The sequence below is a fragment of the Nelusetta ayraudi genome, unplaced genomic scaffold, assembly GCF_046127955.1.
Source record: "Nelusetta ayraudi isolate G7.1 ecotype Tasmania unplaced genomic scaffold, CSIRO-AGI_Nayr_v1 ptg000063l, whole genome shotgun sequence".
Classification (NCBI taxonomy): domain Eukaryota; kingdom Metazoa; phylum Chordata; class Actinopteri; order Tetraodontiformes; family Monacanthidae; genus Nelusetta; species Nelusetta ayraudi.
Window position 1 is genome coordinate 5,398,975 of NW_027466113.1, and position 14,198 is coordinate 5,413,172.

Consider the following 14,198-nt stretch of genomic DNA (forward strand, 5'->3'; position numbering starts at 1 on the left):
GGCACACGCAGAAACACATCAAAGCACCCGTGTTGCGCTCATAAGTTCGATTTTACATTCAAAGTTACAATGACTGGGTCGCAGTGCCCCGTTTGGATGCAATATTGTAGAGATTACGGTAACAAGCCGTTGACGTGCGGGCATCTGAGTTCGTTGGGCCTTCCTTCCTTCAACAGCGGCAGCAGCAGCAGTCCATGTTTCATTCAGCCGAACACAGACAGCAGAAGGCGAATGCTAACGGACACTGAGCTCTGCTGGGGAATCAAGAGACTGGGGGGTTCAAACTGAGAAAAGCAGGGGTCCCACAGGAAAGCGCGACTAACTAGCTCGTCATGGCAGACGTCGGTGAGATATTGAAGTCAGTTTTGTCCACAATTCGGGTTCCTCAACCCGGAGACCGTGTCCACAAAGACGAATGCGCCTTGTCATTTTCCTCACCGGTGAGCCTCGCACTCTCTACAAACCAAAACATCACATAGTTCTGATTAATTTAACGCAATTCCTCATTCTTCGCTCTCTTGTTGTTATGTAAATGGTACGTCGCAGGGTGTGTCGACCCACTTAGACGCCCCAGCTTCCTGAATCTTTGGGGTTTTTTTCTTTCCTCCTTCATCTAGCAAGCTAACATTATGCTAGGCTAATAATGATGCCCAGTTGTTGCTCTAGCTTCCCACTTAGCCCTGTCACTGTTACTGTCTGCCCTGTCAAACTGGAAAGCATTGCTAATCGGTCAAAAGCCCATTTTAATTATTCGGGGTTTTAATATATATCATTGTTAACTGTGTCTCAGTCTTTACGTTATAGCGAATATCCAACTTAATGTTTTTTTTTCCTTCAGCGAAGAGCTAATAACACTAAGCATTAGCAGCGCGACGAGACGCCCATCAAGTTGGCTACAACATGTTAGCTTTCACTTGTCAGTGTTGTATCACGGTTGATCGTGGTCTTGTCAACAGGAGTCTGAAGGAGGCCTTTACGTTTGCATGAACACCTTCCTGGGCTTTGGAGGCCGGTATGTAAAAAAACACCATCTTCGGACTGGTCAGAGGGCTTACCTGCACATCTCCCGGGTTCGCAAGCCTAAGGTATATTTGCAGGTGGTAGGTGCACATTTTCAATTTTATTTTGTTTTTTCTTCTGACGTTTTCTCTTATTTACCTAGTCGGAAGACGACAGTAACTCTGGGTCTGGACACCCCCCAAAGAAAAAGCCAACCAGGTTGGCAATAGGTAAGAACACGAGTGTGTACAAACACAGATCACACAGGGGTACTCTTCTGAGATTGGCTTCATGACCAAAATCCCACATTTTCTCTGGAATATCCAGGCATCGAAGGAGGTTTTGATGTGGAGCAGGAGCAGTATGAGGATGATGTAAAGGTGGTGATATTACCTGACAGACAGGAAGTGACTCAGGAGGATCTTGCCACCATGCCTGATGTCGTGAGAGAGCGGGTGAGGCATTGATCACGTCTTCTCGGCCAGAACAAATTCTATTAATCCATGGCATTACCCTATAAAGAAAGACAAGCTATTCTGTATACTATTCCTAATGAGTCTCAGGTCAGATATGTAAACACAAAGTCATGGATAATCATGTGTGTCACCTTAAACCGAGCTGTTTGTCAAACTTCATTTGTTTACCTAGTGACTTGCTTTCCCCTAAAGGTATCCCAGTCAATCGCGGGTATCATGGCTGCTGATTCGGTGTCCCACACCTTACAAGTCCAGCAGTGGGATGGAGAGGTGAGACAGGAATCAAGACATGCTGCTGAGCTTCAGCAGCTCGACAACGGACTCAAAATCCCTCCGAGGTGAGGTTTCGTCCAGACTGACCTTTCAATAACCCGGCCTTGAGCTCCATCGTAATAGGTCTGTTTCCTCTTAAATATGAGTGAGTTGTGTCGCAGTTATTTCATAATATTATCGTGGGGAAGTTTTCGGTATGCTAAAGAACGAATTGAAAGGAAAATAAATGAATTTTTTAGTGTATGTTTCTAGATTTGCCTGTGAATGTCGTGTTTTAACCCCCGTGCTAGTGGTTGGCGGTGTGAGGTGTGCGACCTCCAGGAGAACCTCTGGATGAACCTGACGGACGGCAAAGTGCTGTGCGGTCGGAGATATTTCGATGGCTCAGGAGGCAACAACCACGCACTTCTCCACTTCCAGGAGACAGGGTATCCTCTTGCTGTCAAGCTCGGTACCATCACACCCGACGGGGCAGGTAAATAAATGGCACAGTGTTTTTCTTTGCAGTAAATCGATTGAAGTAATTCCATTCGTTGTGAGTGCGACGCCCTGCAGCAAAGCTGGAATGGTGCAGTGTTTGTCACTGGCTTTCATTGCAAACCTGCTCTGTGCCCGAAGCTCAGCTCAGTGTAGCCGTTTGCTTCCTTGTCAGCATCATGTTGCAGGTGCCAATCACAGATGGGTCTTGGCAGTCTGACAGCAACACAGCATCACATGGTGAATTCAGTTATGTTAAATACTCGAGACGGCCCAGCTGCGCCATCACTGCACCGCCCTGCCAGCTTCCAGTGCAGCGCCTGATCTGACCGGTTGTAATGCAGCATAATTGCTTCAGTGCCCTTTATTACCTTTCCCTGTGTTTCCAGATGTGTATTCCTATGATGAGGATGACATGGTACTGGATTCCAAGTTACCGGAGCACTTGACTCACTTTGGCATTGACATGATGACCATGGAGAAAGTAAGCTTTGAGTTCATATCTGCTTTGTGTTGTCTTACCCGGCACAGCCAGACTAATTCCCATTTCAGAAGTGTGCATTAGTCTGGTGCTTATGCTGAGGTGTCTCATTATGGGGAGCAGCGGCAAAACTGTCCATGCTCACAATTACTTTGTTCTCGTTGTGTCTGCAAAAACATGCAAAAAATTGCTGACTTGCCTCAAATATAAACCAAAGTTCACATTTCAGCTGTACACTACGAAGTCAATAGTGTTTATAAACTACTATAGTGTGGTATGATAGATGGCAAACGCTTTGTAAGGATACTTCCTTAGTTATCAAATTCTTTGCTCCGAAATGTTACTCTTTACCGCTCATGATACTTGCCCACTATTCTCAGTTTCAAACGTTTTCTCTACAGCTGCTTCCACTCTGGTTTCCCCGTGCTGTTCATTTCTTTATCACATGCTTGTGCTCCATTCATAGCACCGACCACTTAGGTTAAGTCGAGGATCCCTGTCACATTCACCGTGTTTTCTAACATGGTCTCCTGTCAGCGTAATCTAATGCTGTGCCTCTTTAATGATGGGGGTTAAGGAAATTTCGCCCAATAGAACCAGAGATCAAATGAAAGACTCACGACGTCTTCCAGTGTCCTTAAACGTTGGAAATTTGACCTATAAATGATGTCGCATTCAACCAGTGGAGTCCACAGTTCTGTCGATGGTTTTACGTCAGCTGTCCCCTTGTGGCAGTTGACTTTGAGATACAATGAACTGTGCAGCCCTCACACCTGAAATGTTTTCTGCTGCCAGACTGAGCGGACGATGACCGAGCTGGAGATCGCCGTCAACCAGCGCGTGGGGGAGTGGGAGGTGATCCAGGAGTCCGGCACCTCCCTGCAGCCGCTGTTTGGCCCTGGCTTGACTGGCATGAAAAATCTGGGCAACAGTTGCTACCTCAACTCTGTCATGCAAGTGCTTTTCAGTGTCCCAGACTTCCAGAGCAAGTAAGTATTGTCTTTCACCCTTCGACGTTTTTTCCTCCAGATCAGATGTGCTGAGCTGACAGTATCAGGAACTCCATCCGTCTGTCTTGTCTCTTTACTCTCACACGAAGCCATCAAATAACATCCACCTGCAGCGCGGGTTGCCGACCCCTGGCCTAGTTTACGTTGCATATTTATACTAGATGTGTGCAGAATAATAGTGCAATTCATTTGCCTCTGTGTATAGGTACGCGTCTAACTTTGAAACGCTTATTGATGAAGCCCCAAACGACCCCTCTCAGGACTTCAAAACCCAAGTGTGAGTGTCCTCTCCTGTTGTCGAGTCGCACATTTGTTTGTTTCTTTTGTCATTATTCATGTATCTATTGGTTAAACAAAAACAATGACAGTTTCGACTATTTTATAAGGCATGCATGTGCTTGTGTTTGTGTTTGTTTTGCCTCTTCTGAATACCCACTTCAGCCTGTGCACTCACTCAGATGTATGCTTAATCTCTCCAGAATAAGTCTTCTCCACTTTGTAAATCAGCAGCCAGTGCTGTGCCGTGCCTACTGTATATCCAAATCCTCTGCCTCTGTAACACCGCCGTCTATTCTGGGATGTGCAGTGTTGTCAGCTTTGTTTGTTTATCGCAGAGCAAAGCTCGGCCACGGCCTGCTATCAGGAGAGTATTCCAAACCGGTTGCAGACCCTACAGAGGAAAACGGTGCGCCTGAACCCAGGGTAAGGACAGCGAGCGTCGCAGTGGATTTACAACTATTGGAATTAACAGATAATCACAGCCGCAAGGAATTTGCTCGCAGAATTAAGAGGAAATAAGCTTCGCTGAATATCATCCTTGACTGGTGACAATTTCGACTCTTTGTGCTGGTTTCCAGGGAGACCAGATTGGCATCGCACCACAGATGTTTAAAGCGCTGGTGGGGCGGGGTCACCCCGAGTTCTCGACCAATCGACAGCAGGATGCGCAGGAGTTCTTATTGCACTTCATAAACATGGTGGAGGTAAAGAGGAAAAAAAAATCTAACACTGCTTTATTCTTTCTCCCCATCTCTTTGTTAATAAATTAAACAAATCTCTCTCTCTGTGTACAGAGGAATTGTCGCTCTGGGCCCAATCCATCGGAAGCTTTCAGGTTCCTGGTGGAAGAGAGGATTGTGTGTCAGCAATCACAGAAAGCCAAGTACACTCAGAGGGTGGATTACATCGTCCAGCTACCTGTGCCGATGGATCAGGCAACCAACACAGGTACTGATGGGTTTCCCAAGTCCATGTACTTTATGTCTCTTGAATGATGAACTCATTCAACCTTCCCCACATGAAAACAGAATTATTGTAGTATTGAAAACTTGCCCTGTGTTATCCTTGAATTAGTTGAGAAATTGGTGGAAAGCCGAGGACTCATCCCGTCATATGTGTTCTTTGACATCGCGAAGAGTACTGATAGCGGACTAGGGGGCAACACACCCTTGCTCGGCAAAGTGTTCTATTCTCTGGCTCATCTGCACAGTTAATGGTGCGAGGCTGCACCGCTTGAGTCAAGGATTAAAAACATCATGTGCCATTCTTTCACAGAGGAGCTTCAGGAGGCGGAACGCCAGCGCGAGCAGGGCGACTCTGCTCCCACCGTGCGCGCCAAAATCCCCTTCTCCGCCTGCATGGCCGCCCTCAATGAACCAGAGATGCTCACAGACTTCTGGAGCTCAGCCGTTCAAGCCAAGACTACTGCTACCAAGTACGTTGGAGGAGGCGGCGGCGGCGACATGCACGCTCAGGTTGCATCCAGCCAATCTCAGGATGTGTGCATTAATGTCAGTGTTTCATGCGTCTCGTTTGCCAGAACCACCCGCTTTGCCTCTTTCCCCGACCACCTGGTCATCCAAATCAAGAAGTTCACCTTTGGCCTTGACTGGGTCCCCAAGAAACTGGGTAGGCGTACACATTATGTAAACTGCTAATTAAGATGTTGATGTGAAATCAGAAGGACCTTTATCAGTTGTAATGCTGTTCATCAATTATATATCTAAAAAACAAAATGGATAAAAGTCATCTTTGAACGTTGTCTTCTTTCGCGCAGACGTGAGCATCGACGTTCCCGACACTTTGGACCTGAACGGGTTGCGTGCGACTGGGCAGCAGCCGGGGGAGGAGCTTCTTCCAGAGGTTGCCCCACCCCCACTCATGACCCCAGATGTGGAGGTTAAAGGTATCCTGGGTTCCCATGGCAACGATGAGGACGACTCACTCTACTCCCCACTGCTCTGTTAGTCTGTCTGTCATTTCTGCTCTGTTCCCGCCTCCTCTGAAATTGGCCCCGCCCCTATTTCCTTCTTTTCCTTTCCTTTCTGCCTTTTCTTTTTGCTTACGTCCTTATGTTGCCTTTTTTTGAAAAATTTATTTACTTTAGCACAATATAACAATTTTAATTTTGTTTTAAAAAATGTTAAAATATCACATTGATGGTCCTGTTTTCTGAAATTTGTTATGATTATTTTGCCATGGCTGTTTTTAAATTATTGTTAAAAAAAGAAAAAGAAAAAGAAAAAGAGTTTGTAGCTTTCAAAAAGACATCTTTTGTTTCTATTGCAAGTTGCCTGTGCGCCTTTTGTGGAACACAGTGAAACACAAATTCCACAAGGCTGTTTTTCCTCTGGCCACAGCTCCAGTCCTCGATGTTTCCACCGTGTCCCAGTTAGGCGAGATGGGATTCCCGCTGGAGGCCTGCAGAAAAGCCGTGTACTACACTGGCAACACTGGAATCGATTCCGCCATGAATTGGATCATGACCCATATGGAAGACTCGGGTGTGCAGAACAGCGCAAAGTTGACCGGAAAAAAAAGAAAATACTCTGCCAGTTCGCTCGGCTCAACTCTCGCGTCCTTCTTCTTTGTGATTGGCTGCAGATTTCGCTGCCCCTCTGGTGTTGCCAGGCTGTAGCTCTGGCCCTGGAACCACACCCACAGAGAGTCTGTCAGAGGATCACCTGGCAACCATTGTCTCCATGGGCTTCAGTCGAGACCAGGCAACCAAAGCACTTCGCGCCAAGGTTAGAATCCAATTCTCTTGATTTTTCTCGGTTTCTCAGCACAACAAAGACGCAACACACACTGAACTGACTGTGTTTTCGTCAAGCTTTTAAGCCTCAAATCTATTAAATTACAGAGTAGTGTGTAGCATCCACATGAAAAACACTGGCCCTGTGGCTGAGCGTTCGCCCTGTGATCGGGAGGTCCTGGGCTCGATCCTCAGCCAGGTCACACTGAAAATGCAACCTCAAGGCAACACAGACTACTTGATAAATGCAAAGGGCTGTCAGGAAGAGCATCCAACATAATAAACGATCCCAAATCATACATACAGATCAATTCTGTATGCTTAGTTGTGGCGACCCATGAAGGGAACGGCCGAAAGGAAAAGAAGAACAAACAAAAAAGACAAGGGCCACTTAACAATGTGGCGAACTGTGGATAAATCAGACCACGCTATAATGGGAGACTGAACAACCTTGCTCAGCAATTACACACAGAACAAAATGCGGCAGAAGAAGCCAAACAGTTCATAAAAAAAAACTTGTTAAAACGATTCCTCAATGATTTGTTTTGCCGTTTTCCCTGTTTTCTGTGAAAAAAACACTTCAGCAATTCAGCAGCGCTTTCCAAAGAAGGTGCCGGCCATTACCGATAATGAGGAGTGAAAACATACTTTTGTTGGTAATATTCCAATGATGCAGTGCTGTCATTAGCCGCGCCGTGTTTCCTGCTGAGTCGGAACAAACAGTCGAGCCGCGTGACTCCACGGTCTCGTCTGTTCCTCGCGCTCAGAATCCCTCTAATGTAGTCACAGTGTTACCACTTCACATGTACCTGTTGCTTTATTGAGTTTTGTATAGATAGATAGGTTGTTGTACTTATTAGCAATCACAAGTGAATGAATTAAAAAAGAACAATTTGCATGTGTTAGTGTCCTGCAGCAATGCCGTGCTAAACGGCTGTGTGTTTCTACAGAGCAACGTCCTGGAACGGGCCCTGGACTGGATCTTCTCCCACCTGGACGACCTGGACTCGATGGACGTGTCCGAAGGCGGTCGCTCGGCCGCAGAGAGCGAGAGCGGCCGAGAGCCCCCGCCGGGGCCTCGCGTCAAGGATGGACCGGGCAGTGAGTTCCGAGCAAGACGCGTTCATAATGAGTCAAATGTCAAAAGGCTCTCGGAATGTAAAAATCAGCCCTTTTCTAATTCTAATACAACTCTGCTTCCTCTCCTGCCAGAGTACGAACTCTTTGCGTTTATCAGCCACATGGGAACAAGCACGATGTGCGGCCACTACGTCTGCCACATCAAGAAGGGCCAACAGTAAGTTTGGGCTTTGGCTAAAGTCTTGATAGACTGATGTGGCTGCCTCCTTTCATGTGCATTAGGATTGTTAACAATTAATCGACTATCGATTAATTGTCGATTAAGAATTTAATCGATTAAACTAAATTAGTCGCAATTAATTGAAAAACCTTTACACTTTTTTGTTGTTAAATGGCAGGGTTTGTACCTGTGTACCTAGAACAAGTTACTTTCAACAAAATAATAAATAAAATTTAAATTTGACCCATAAGAAGTCCACTGAAAGTCAGAGGATAAATGTTTAGGGTGTTTTGACTGTTCTCTAATGTTAAAATGGGTCACATTGGACCCTCAACATTATTTCAGGGTTAAATAATGTCTTCCTTACACATTTTTCAATGTGAAATTTAGGTTCTCAGTAAAAATCACAGTTTTTCAATTAGTCGTTAATGGATCGATAAGGTCAATCAACTAACGATTAATGAATTCACAGATAATTTGCGTCCCTAATGTGCACGTAATCATAAGCACTTGTTAGAAAGTGGAAAGTTAATTACTTTGAAGTTTCATGCCAGTACATGCCACATTTTTTTGAACTTAAATAAATGTATTTTTATTTGCTTATGTTCCCTTTTTCCTTCGTCCATCTCCTAATTCATTTAAAAAAAGTCTTATCCAATAATTAGCGTTTTTCTTTGCCTGTCTGTCAGCAGGGGGCACCATCCTACTAGTCAGCTCGCAGCAGCAGCACCTGAGAGTAACTGTCACTGGAGTAAAAAGCATTAGCTTCCTATGTAGAAGTGACGTTGATGTGCACGCAGTAAATGTCTTATTTTAAAAGGCATATTTTTCTGAATAAAACCACCCCCGACGATTCTCAGACGTGTTCTGGATGACTAACAAAATACTTAATAAAACCAGTCGGAGGATTTTTTTTTTCTGGTTGTGTGTGTGTGACAGCGTCGATGTCTCTGTGCCAAACAGGTGGGTCATCTTCAACGATCAGAAGGTGTGTGCCTCTGAGAAACCTCCCAAAGACATGGGGTACCTCTACTTCTACCGGAGAGTGGCTGACTGAGGCGAGGCGCGGCGCCTGGCGACACAGGAGGAGAAGCGTGGACCCCAACACACACACACACACGACCTTATACACAGTCACACCCCGCCCACTGCCCTTCGCACGCTTCACCAGTGACAGTCGTGTAAATACATTTCTCAAATGACCTATAAACACTGCTCAATAAATTGATGCAAATGTAAAAAAAAATAACAAATGGTGGTTTGATGTTTCTTTTTTTGCACTAGTATGAGTTTTGGCATTGATTCAAACTTTGTTTATAGAAGCAGATTGAATGTTCTGGATATTCTGGCTGATTCCAGCTGGGGTTTTCTGCCCTTCGGAGAAAGTGTTGATTGTCAGTTGCTTTAAAGAACCCAACCTATTGATTTTTACTGCCATCAAAGTTCACTTCCCCTCTTTATTATTATACTGTTTCCTGACCGCTGCTGACTCCTCCTAACTCTTTCAGCGAAAGACACACAGTGTGGTGAAATGCGTTTCTTAAAACTAGCGACACCAAACCAATCTGTTAAGGCCGGCAAAGGTAACGATCACGCTGACCATGTTTGGTTGTTAATTAGTTGTAAAGTTTTCTGTTGTTTTGCCTTTTTCAATCTGTGATTCAGGCAGATTTTTATGTTCAGTAATACATTTTGATCATCTATCGCAAAGAGATGTGAGCACTTATTCTCCCTGTGTTGATGTGATTCGACGTAGTGTCAGAAATCCCAGGCCTAGTTTTGCAAGCCCACAAAGAGCTTGTGTGTTGCACTGGCCTAAAACTTTCCAATGTGCAGCTTTCAGTTGCGATCTCTTCCGCCTTCTACACGTCTGGCATCCTTGCACTCGGGTTTTTCATGAAGTGCAGCGCAGAGAAGATGAGTTAAAAAATTTGTGGCCTTCAGCATTGAAGCGAAAAGACCTCAAAAACAAGGTAAAACGCCACCAATCAACTATTTTATTTATTGTAATTTTGTTTCACACTGTGAGGGAAAGTAGAGAATTCAGATATTGGTTTTCAAAGCCATTTGCAAATGGGCGACGACTCGAGGACTAGAAACTCCTAGAAAGAGAGTAACACGCTTGGTTATTTCAGCAGCAGCTCAGTTTTGTTTCACTATTTCCATTTGCGGTGTTTAGGATGAACTTTAATGTCGACGGTGAATTGATTATCTCGTCAAAATTAGATTGATTTTATTCTGTAAAAACTATCAAAAATGTGAACAGCAAGAAAAGCTGTTAGCGCCTTTAAATTAAGAATAAATCAATCTGGTTCACAGTCTTGCTGTGGATGAAGTGTTTGACTATATATTTTTTATTTCTTTGATCTAATCGGCTTCGAAGAATGAAGCAGCTCATGAGATTACTTAGTCCACTGAGCTCCCAAATAAAATGCGGAAGAATTTTACATTTTGAGATTGTGCAATGTTTTCTTTTTTTAAAAAACATGTTCATGCCAGTTTTACATTTTTGATACGCAACATACAGAGCAAGGAAGGAAGTCAAGAACTTGGTGGTTAGGGATCACATGTTGCTCGGTTCAAACAGAAGCTGCAAGTTGCTTCTTGAACCAGGATGCGTTGACTTTCGGTTGGAGACGGCAAGAAACTTGATCTTCTGGTTGCAATTTAAAAAAAACCCAACAACAATATTTACGCTTTTGCCCTCCTAGATTCACGCCTCAGAGTAAAGATGATCGTGTTGTTTGCTTTGGGTGAGTGAAGACAATTAACTGATCATTCTGATGTGAACGAGCAGCTATTAACCCGAATACAATTTGTCCTCGTCCATTTTTTCAAAACAGTTTAATTATACCGTAGTAGGAAAATAGTTTTCACAAAAAAAAAAAAAAATTGCCCGCTAGCTTTTGCAAGAATTCAAATCTATTTTCTTCAGAAAAAAAAAAAAAAGATCACGCCATTTGATTTTGGGAACAAAAAAAAAAAGATTAATATCATATGATCTAAGATGACAAAATACTGAGAACAACATTAATAATAAATGTAATCTTGTAAGTGGGTGAAGTGTTGTTGGTGACGGATCTGGCCTCTGCTTTAAGTGCTCGCAGCACTCTCTGCTTCCGGCAAAGTGATTTTCACAAAGCCTGGAGAGTCTGTCACCTTGGAGTGTGGGGTCGGTGATTCCAATAACGTGAGGTGGAATCATGAGAATGTTCTGGTCATCAGCCTTTCTCGCAGCTTTCCGACCAAAGGTACGTAAGGAACTCAAGACAGCAACAGCATGGTGATACACCGGCTGAGAAGCTGTGTTGTTGGCATTACTACATAAAAGTAATCCAATTACTGATTACTCCTTAACAAGTAATCTAATTACTTCTTTAACTACTTTGTTTCACGAGTAACCAATTACTAATGACTTCAGTTTAAAAAAAGATAAAGTAACCTTTGAGAACGTCTTGTTTCCTGCACATAGCGTGCAACGAACCACAATATTCTTTCGTTTTAGACGAGATGAACTCCAAATAATGTACTGTGTATTTCCAGCTATCAAACACAATCAACACACACAACTGTTTTTACTTTTGCTGCCGCCATGCTTGTTCTGGTGCGTTGTCGCGTATCCATTACCATACCTTGCATGTACGGCTGCGTCATCAATCGGTGTTGTTTTTTCTAAATTTCAGACATTTTGTGGATAATAAGACATTTTCTGTTTGCAAAAAGATTTCAGAAAAGTATTGCAATTGTTCCTTGATAAAGTAATTCAGATATAATCACCATCTTTGCCAGAGTAATCCCATTACATTGCTGTTACTTAAAAAGTAGTTTAATTACAGTAGTGGATTACTCAGTAATAGATTACTTGCCAAGACTGCTGAGAAGTGCACAACATCATATCATCATCCTCATCATCACCATCAGGCGACACCCCCATGAAGACTCGATGCTTTTTGAAGGAGGCCAACCTTGTGGTCAAACAGGTCACGGAGGCCGACGCTGGGACGTTCACCTGCACAGCTGGTGGACATACGCAAGAAGTGATACTTGTGGTGTTTTCTGGTGAGCCCTGGGTAACGTACACCCACACTCACACACACCAGGATCCCTTGGAACTTGAGAGCAGATAGCAAAGAACCATGGGTAAAATTCTAGCAACGATAGAAATGAGTAAGAGATGATTAAGAGATGATTAAGAGAAAAGAGGCACAGACCATTTCTCAGTTCTGTGTGATCTCACGTCATATTAGATTTTAATGCCCCTTTATGATTGTGAATACTAAAATAAAGAAATAAAACATCTTTCAAATTCAGAATTCTTTTTTTCTGAAACCTTTTTTTTCTGATTTGCCCTGCCCCCCTCCCCCAACCCAAACCTCCCTCTTTCCCTTTTAGTCGGTGTGGACCCCTCCCATTACCCCCAGGTGGACGGCAAGGCTGAGCTCCACTGCAAGGCTAAACCGGATGGGGTGGGGGTACAGTGGCAGGGGCCTGATGGAAAAGTTCACCCTGCGTCAGCCAAAGTCAGTCTGGACCCGGTGGGCCGCCAGAACGCTGGCACGTGGAAGTGCACCCTCTCCCACAGCAGCGACACGCACACTGAGTCCCTGGAGGTCACAGTGAAAGGTGACCTCTGACCTCGGCCAGAGCGGCGACGTTAAAAATGCATCGCTGCCGAAAGCCTCATGGGATATTGTTTGTTTTTTGCTGCCAGAGCGCCGCCCGACGACGCCGTCGCCCCCTTCCATCATCCCGGGGAATGTCGGCGTCTCGCCAGGCGGAGTCGGTGCGTAATCACGTCGTCGCTTCTGTTCTTTGGGCCATTTTTCCTCCGCTCGCTGCGTCGCTAATCAGCCCCCGACTTGCCGTCACCGTCTGCCCTCAGAACCAGTCGACCCCGTGTCTCCACACGGCACCACGCTGCTGGGCATCCCCTTGTGGATGTGGGCTGTGATTGGAGGAGGCGGCCTGGTGGTGGTGCTGCTGGCGATCCTCGTCGCCTGCATGTGCAGGAGGGTCAGGAGGAAGAGGGTGAGCCAATAAAGGATCCTTGTACTGCAATGTCTTGGATTTAGATAAGCATGCAGGGATGAAAGGGAGAGGGTGACTTGTGTGAGGTGTTAAAAAAAAAAAAAAAAAGTGAAGCTGGGTTTTTCTCCTCCCTCTCTGTCCTTTTTCTCCAGAGGATAGCGCGGAAAATGAAGAACGGCCTCCAGTTAAGGACTCCGCCGCAGTACTGCCAGTGTGACAGGTGTGGAGATGCTCTTTAATTAGCAGCCATCCTGCAAAATACTACTACTGCTAACACTAATACTAATAATAATGACGTTGCCCTCCAATGGAGCCGACTCACTTAATTTGACCTTCATTTGGACCGGGGCTCCTCTCAGCGCACTCCGCCGTTGTGTGATAATTAGTGTGGAAACTTCTCTTCTTTTACTCTCTTTATCGCAGGCCGACAGCTGCAGCGAAACCGCAGCAAAGGCGCCAGAGAGCAAAGCCGTCGCCCCCCCCTCTGCAAAGCCTCCTGGTGGAGTGACACCAAAAGCTGCGCCAAAGAAGAGGGGAAGAGAGAGAGAGAGAGAGAGAGATGAAGGAAAGAAAGGAGGGCGAATCGATGGAGATCAAGACAAAGAGCGAGTGTCGGAGAACTGCTGTGACAATGTGACAGGAATGTAAATGGGGGCCTTTGGAAAAACGCTCTTGATGGAAATAAAAATCAAACCTAATGATGTTTGAGCTTTTGTCGCCAGACTTGAACAGCAGTGAATGCAAATAGGTTTTTTTTTTTTTTTTAGATTCCATGCAGCATGTTAATGCCTTGATATATTCAGCCTCCTCACTGGCTTCCTTCCGACATCAAATACAGTCATCTGACGTGTACGACAAACAAACATGTATTTTCTTTGCGTGTCACCGTGCATTTTTGAAAACGATTATTCATTTCTTTTGTATGAAAAGTTTGCTGAAAGAAATGTTCTGTCTCTGATTTTCCTCAATAAAAGCGCCGGATAACCAAGCGCAGCGTGGCTTCTCTTAGTCGTCATACAACAAAACCAAAACGTCCTCGCGTGAATCCATCCACACATCTCTGAAAGTCGAATGCCGACGCAATACAGACGAACGCATAACTTTTGTAGCCATCTAAACG

General features: G+C 44.8%; 2 protein-coding genes across 6 annotated transcripts; both read left to right on the forward strand.

The window, feature by feature from the left end:
• Positions 1 to 186: 186 nt before the first annotated feature.
• Positions 187 to 9,303, forward strand: usp5 (ubiquitin specific peptidase 5 (isopeptidase T)). 4 transcript variants are annotated; one of them, XM_076041080.1, is made up of 20 exons: positions 187 to 440; positions 957 to 1,100; positions 1,163 to 1,229; positions 1,327 to 1,454; positions 1,668 to 1,813; positions 2,039 to 2,223; positions 2,615 to 2,709; positions 3,502 to 3,695; positions 3,922 to 3,993; positions 4,331 to 4,418; positions 4,574 to 4,699; positions 4,790 to 4,943; positions 5,271 to 5,430; positions 5,536 to 5,624; positions 5,773 to 5,958; positions 6,356 to 6,499; positions 6,600 to 6,742; positions 7,701 to 7,851; positions 7,963 to 8,047; positions 9,014 to 9,303. In XM_076041080.1, the coding sequence occupies exons 1-20, from the start codon at positions 333 to 335 to the stop codon at positions 9,105 to 9,107; spliced, it is 2,559 nt and encodes an 852-aa protein (XP_075897195.1). In that variant the 5' UTR covers positions 187 to 332; the 3' UTR covers positions 9,108 to 9,303. The 4 variants fall into 4 exon arrangements, with proteins under 4 accessions (XP_075897195.1, XP_075897196.1, XP_075897197.1 ...); XM_076041081.1 differs by having other exon boundaries at positions 189 to 440; positions 957 to 1,085; XM_076041082.1 differs by having other exon boundaries at positions 190 to 440; positions 5,773 to 5,901.
• A 312-nt stretch (positions 9,304 to 9,615) lies between these two features.
• On the forward strand, positions 9,616 to 14,066 carry cd4-2.1 (CD4-2 molecule, tandem duplicate 1). 2 transcript variants are annotated; one of them, XM_076041002.1, is made up of 10 exons: positions 9,616 to 9,633; positions 9,887 to 10,023; positions 10,762 to 10,803; positions 11,149 to 11,301; positions 11,972 to 12,109; positions 12,443 to 12,673; positions 12,762 to 12,833; positions 12,933 to 13,078; positions 13,231 to 13,298; positions 13,502 to 14,066. In XM_076041002.1, the coding sequence occupies exons 3-10, from the start codon at positions 10,782 to 10,784 to the stop codon at positions 13,584 to 13,586; spliced, it is 915 nt and encodes a 304-aa protein (XP_075897117.1). In that variant the 5' UTR covers positions 9,616 to 9,633; positions 9,887 to 10,023; positions 10,762 to 10,781; the 3' UTR covers positions 13,587 to 14,066. The 2 variants fall into 2 exon arrangements, with proteins under 2 accessions (XP_075897117.1, XP_075897116.1); XM_076041001.1 differs by having other exon boundaries at positions 9,622 to 10,023.
• Positions 14,067 to 14,198: the final 132 nt, after the last annotated feature.

Excerpts from the sequence above, each read along its gene's own strand:
- usp5 (XM_076041080.1), top strand. The coding sequence starts at position 333 with ATGGCAGACGTCGGTGAGATATTGAAGTCAGTTTTGTCCACAATTCGG. Across the intron at positions 1,814-2,038 it reads GGACTCAAAATCCCTCCGAG|TGGTTGGCGGTGTGAGGTGT; the intron begins GTGAGGTTTCGT and ends CCCCCGTGCTAG. Across the intron at positions 6,500-6,599 it reads GACCCATATGGAAGACTCGG|ATTTCGCTGCCCCTCTGGTG; the intron begins GTGTGCAGAACA and ends GATTGGCTGCAG.
- cd4-2.1 (XM_076041002.1), top strand. The coding sequence starts at position 10,782 with ATGATCGTGTTGTTTGCTTTGG. Across the intron at positions 10,804-11,148 it reads GATCGTGTTGTTTGCTTTGG|TGCTCGCAGCACTCTCTGCT; the intron begins GTGAGTGAAGAC and ends CTCTGCTTTAAG. Across the intron at positions 11,302-11,971 it reads TCGCAGCTTTCCGACCAAAG|GCGACACCCCCATGAAGACT; the intron begins GTACGTAAGGAA and ends CATCACCATCAG.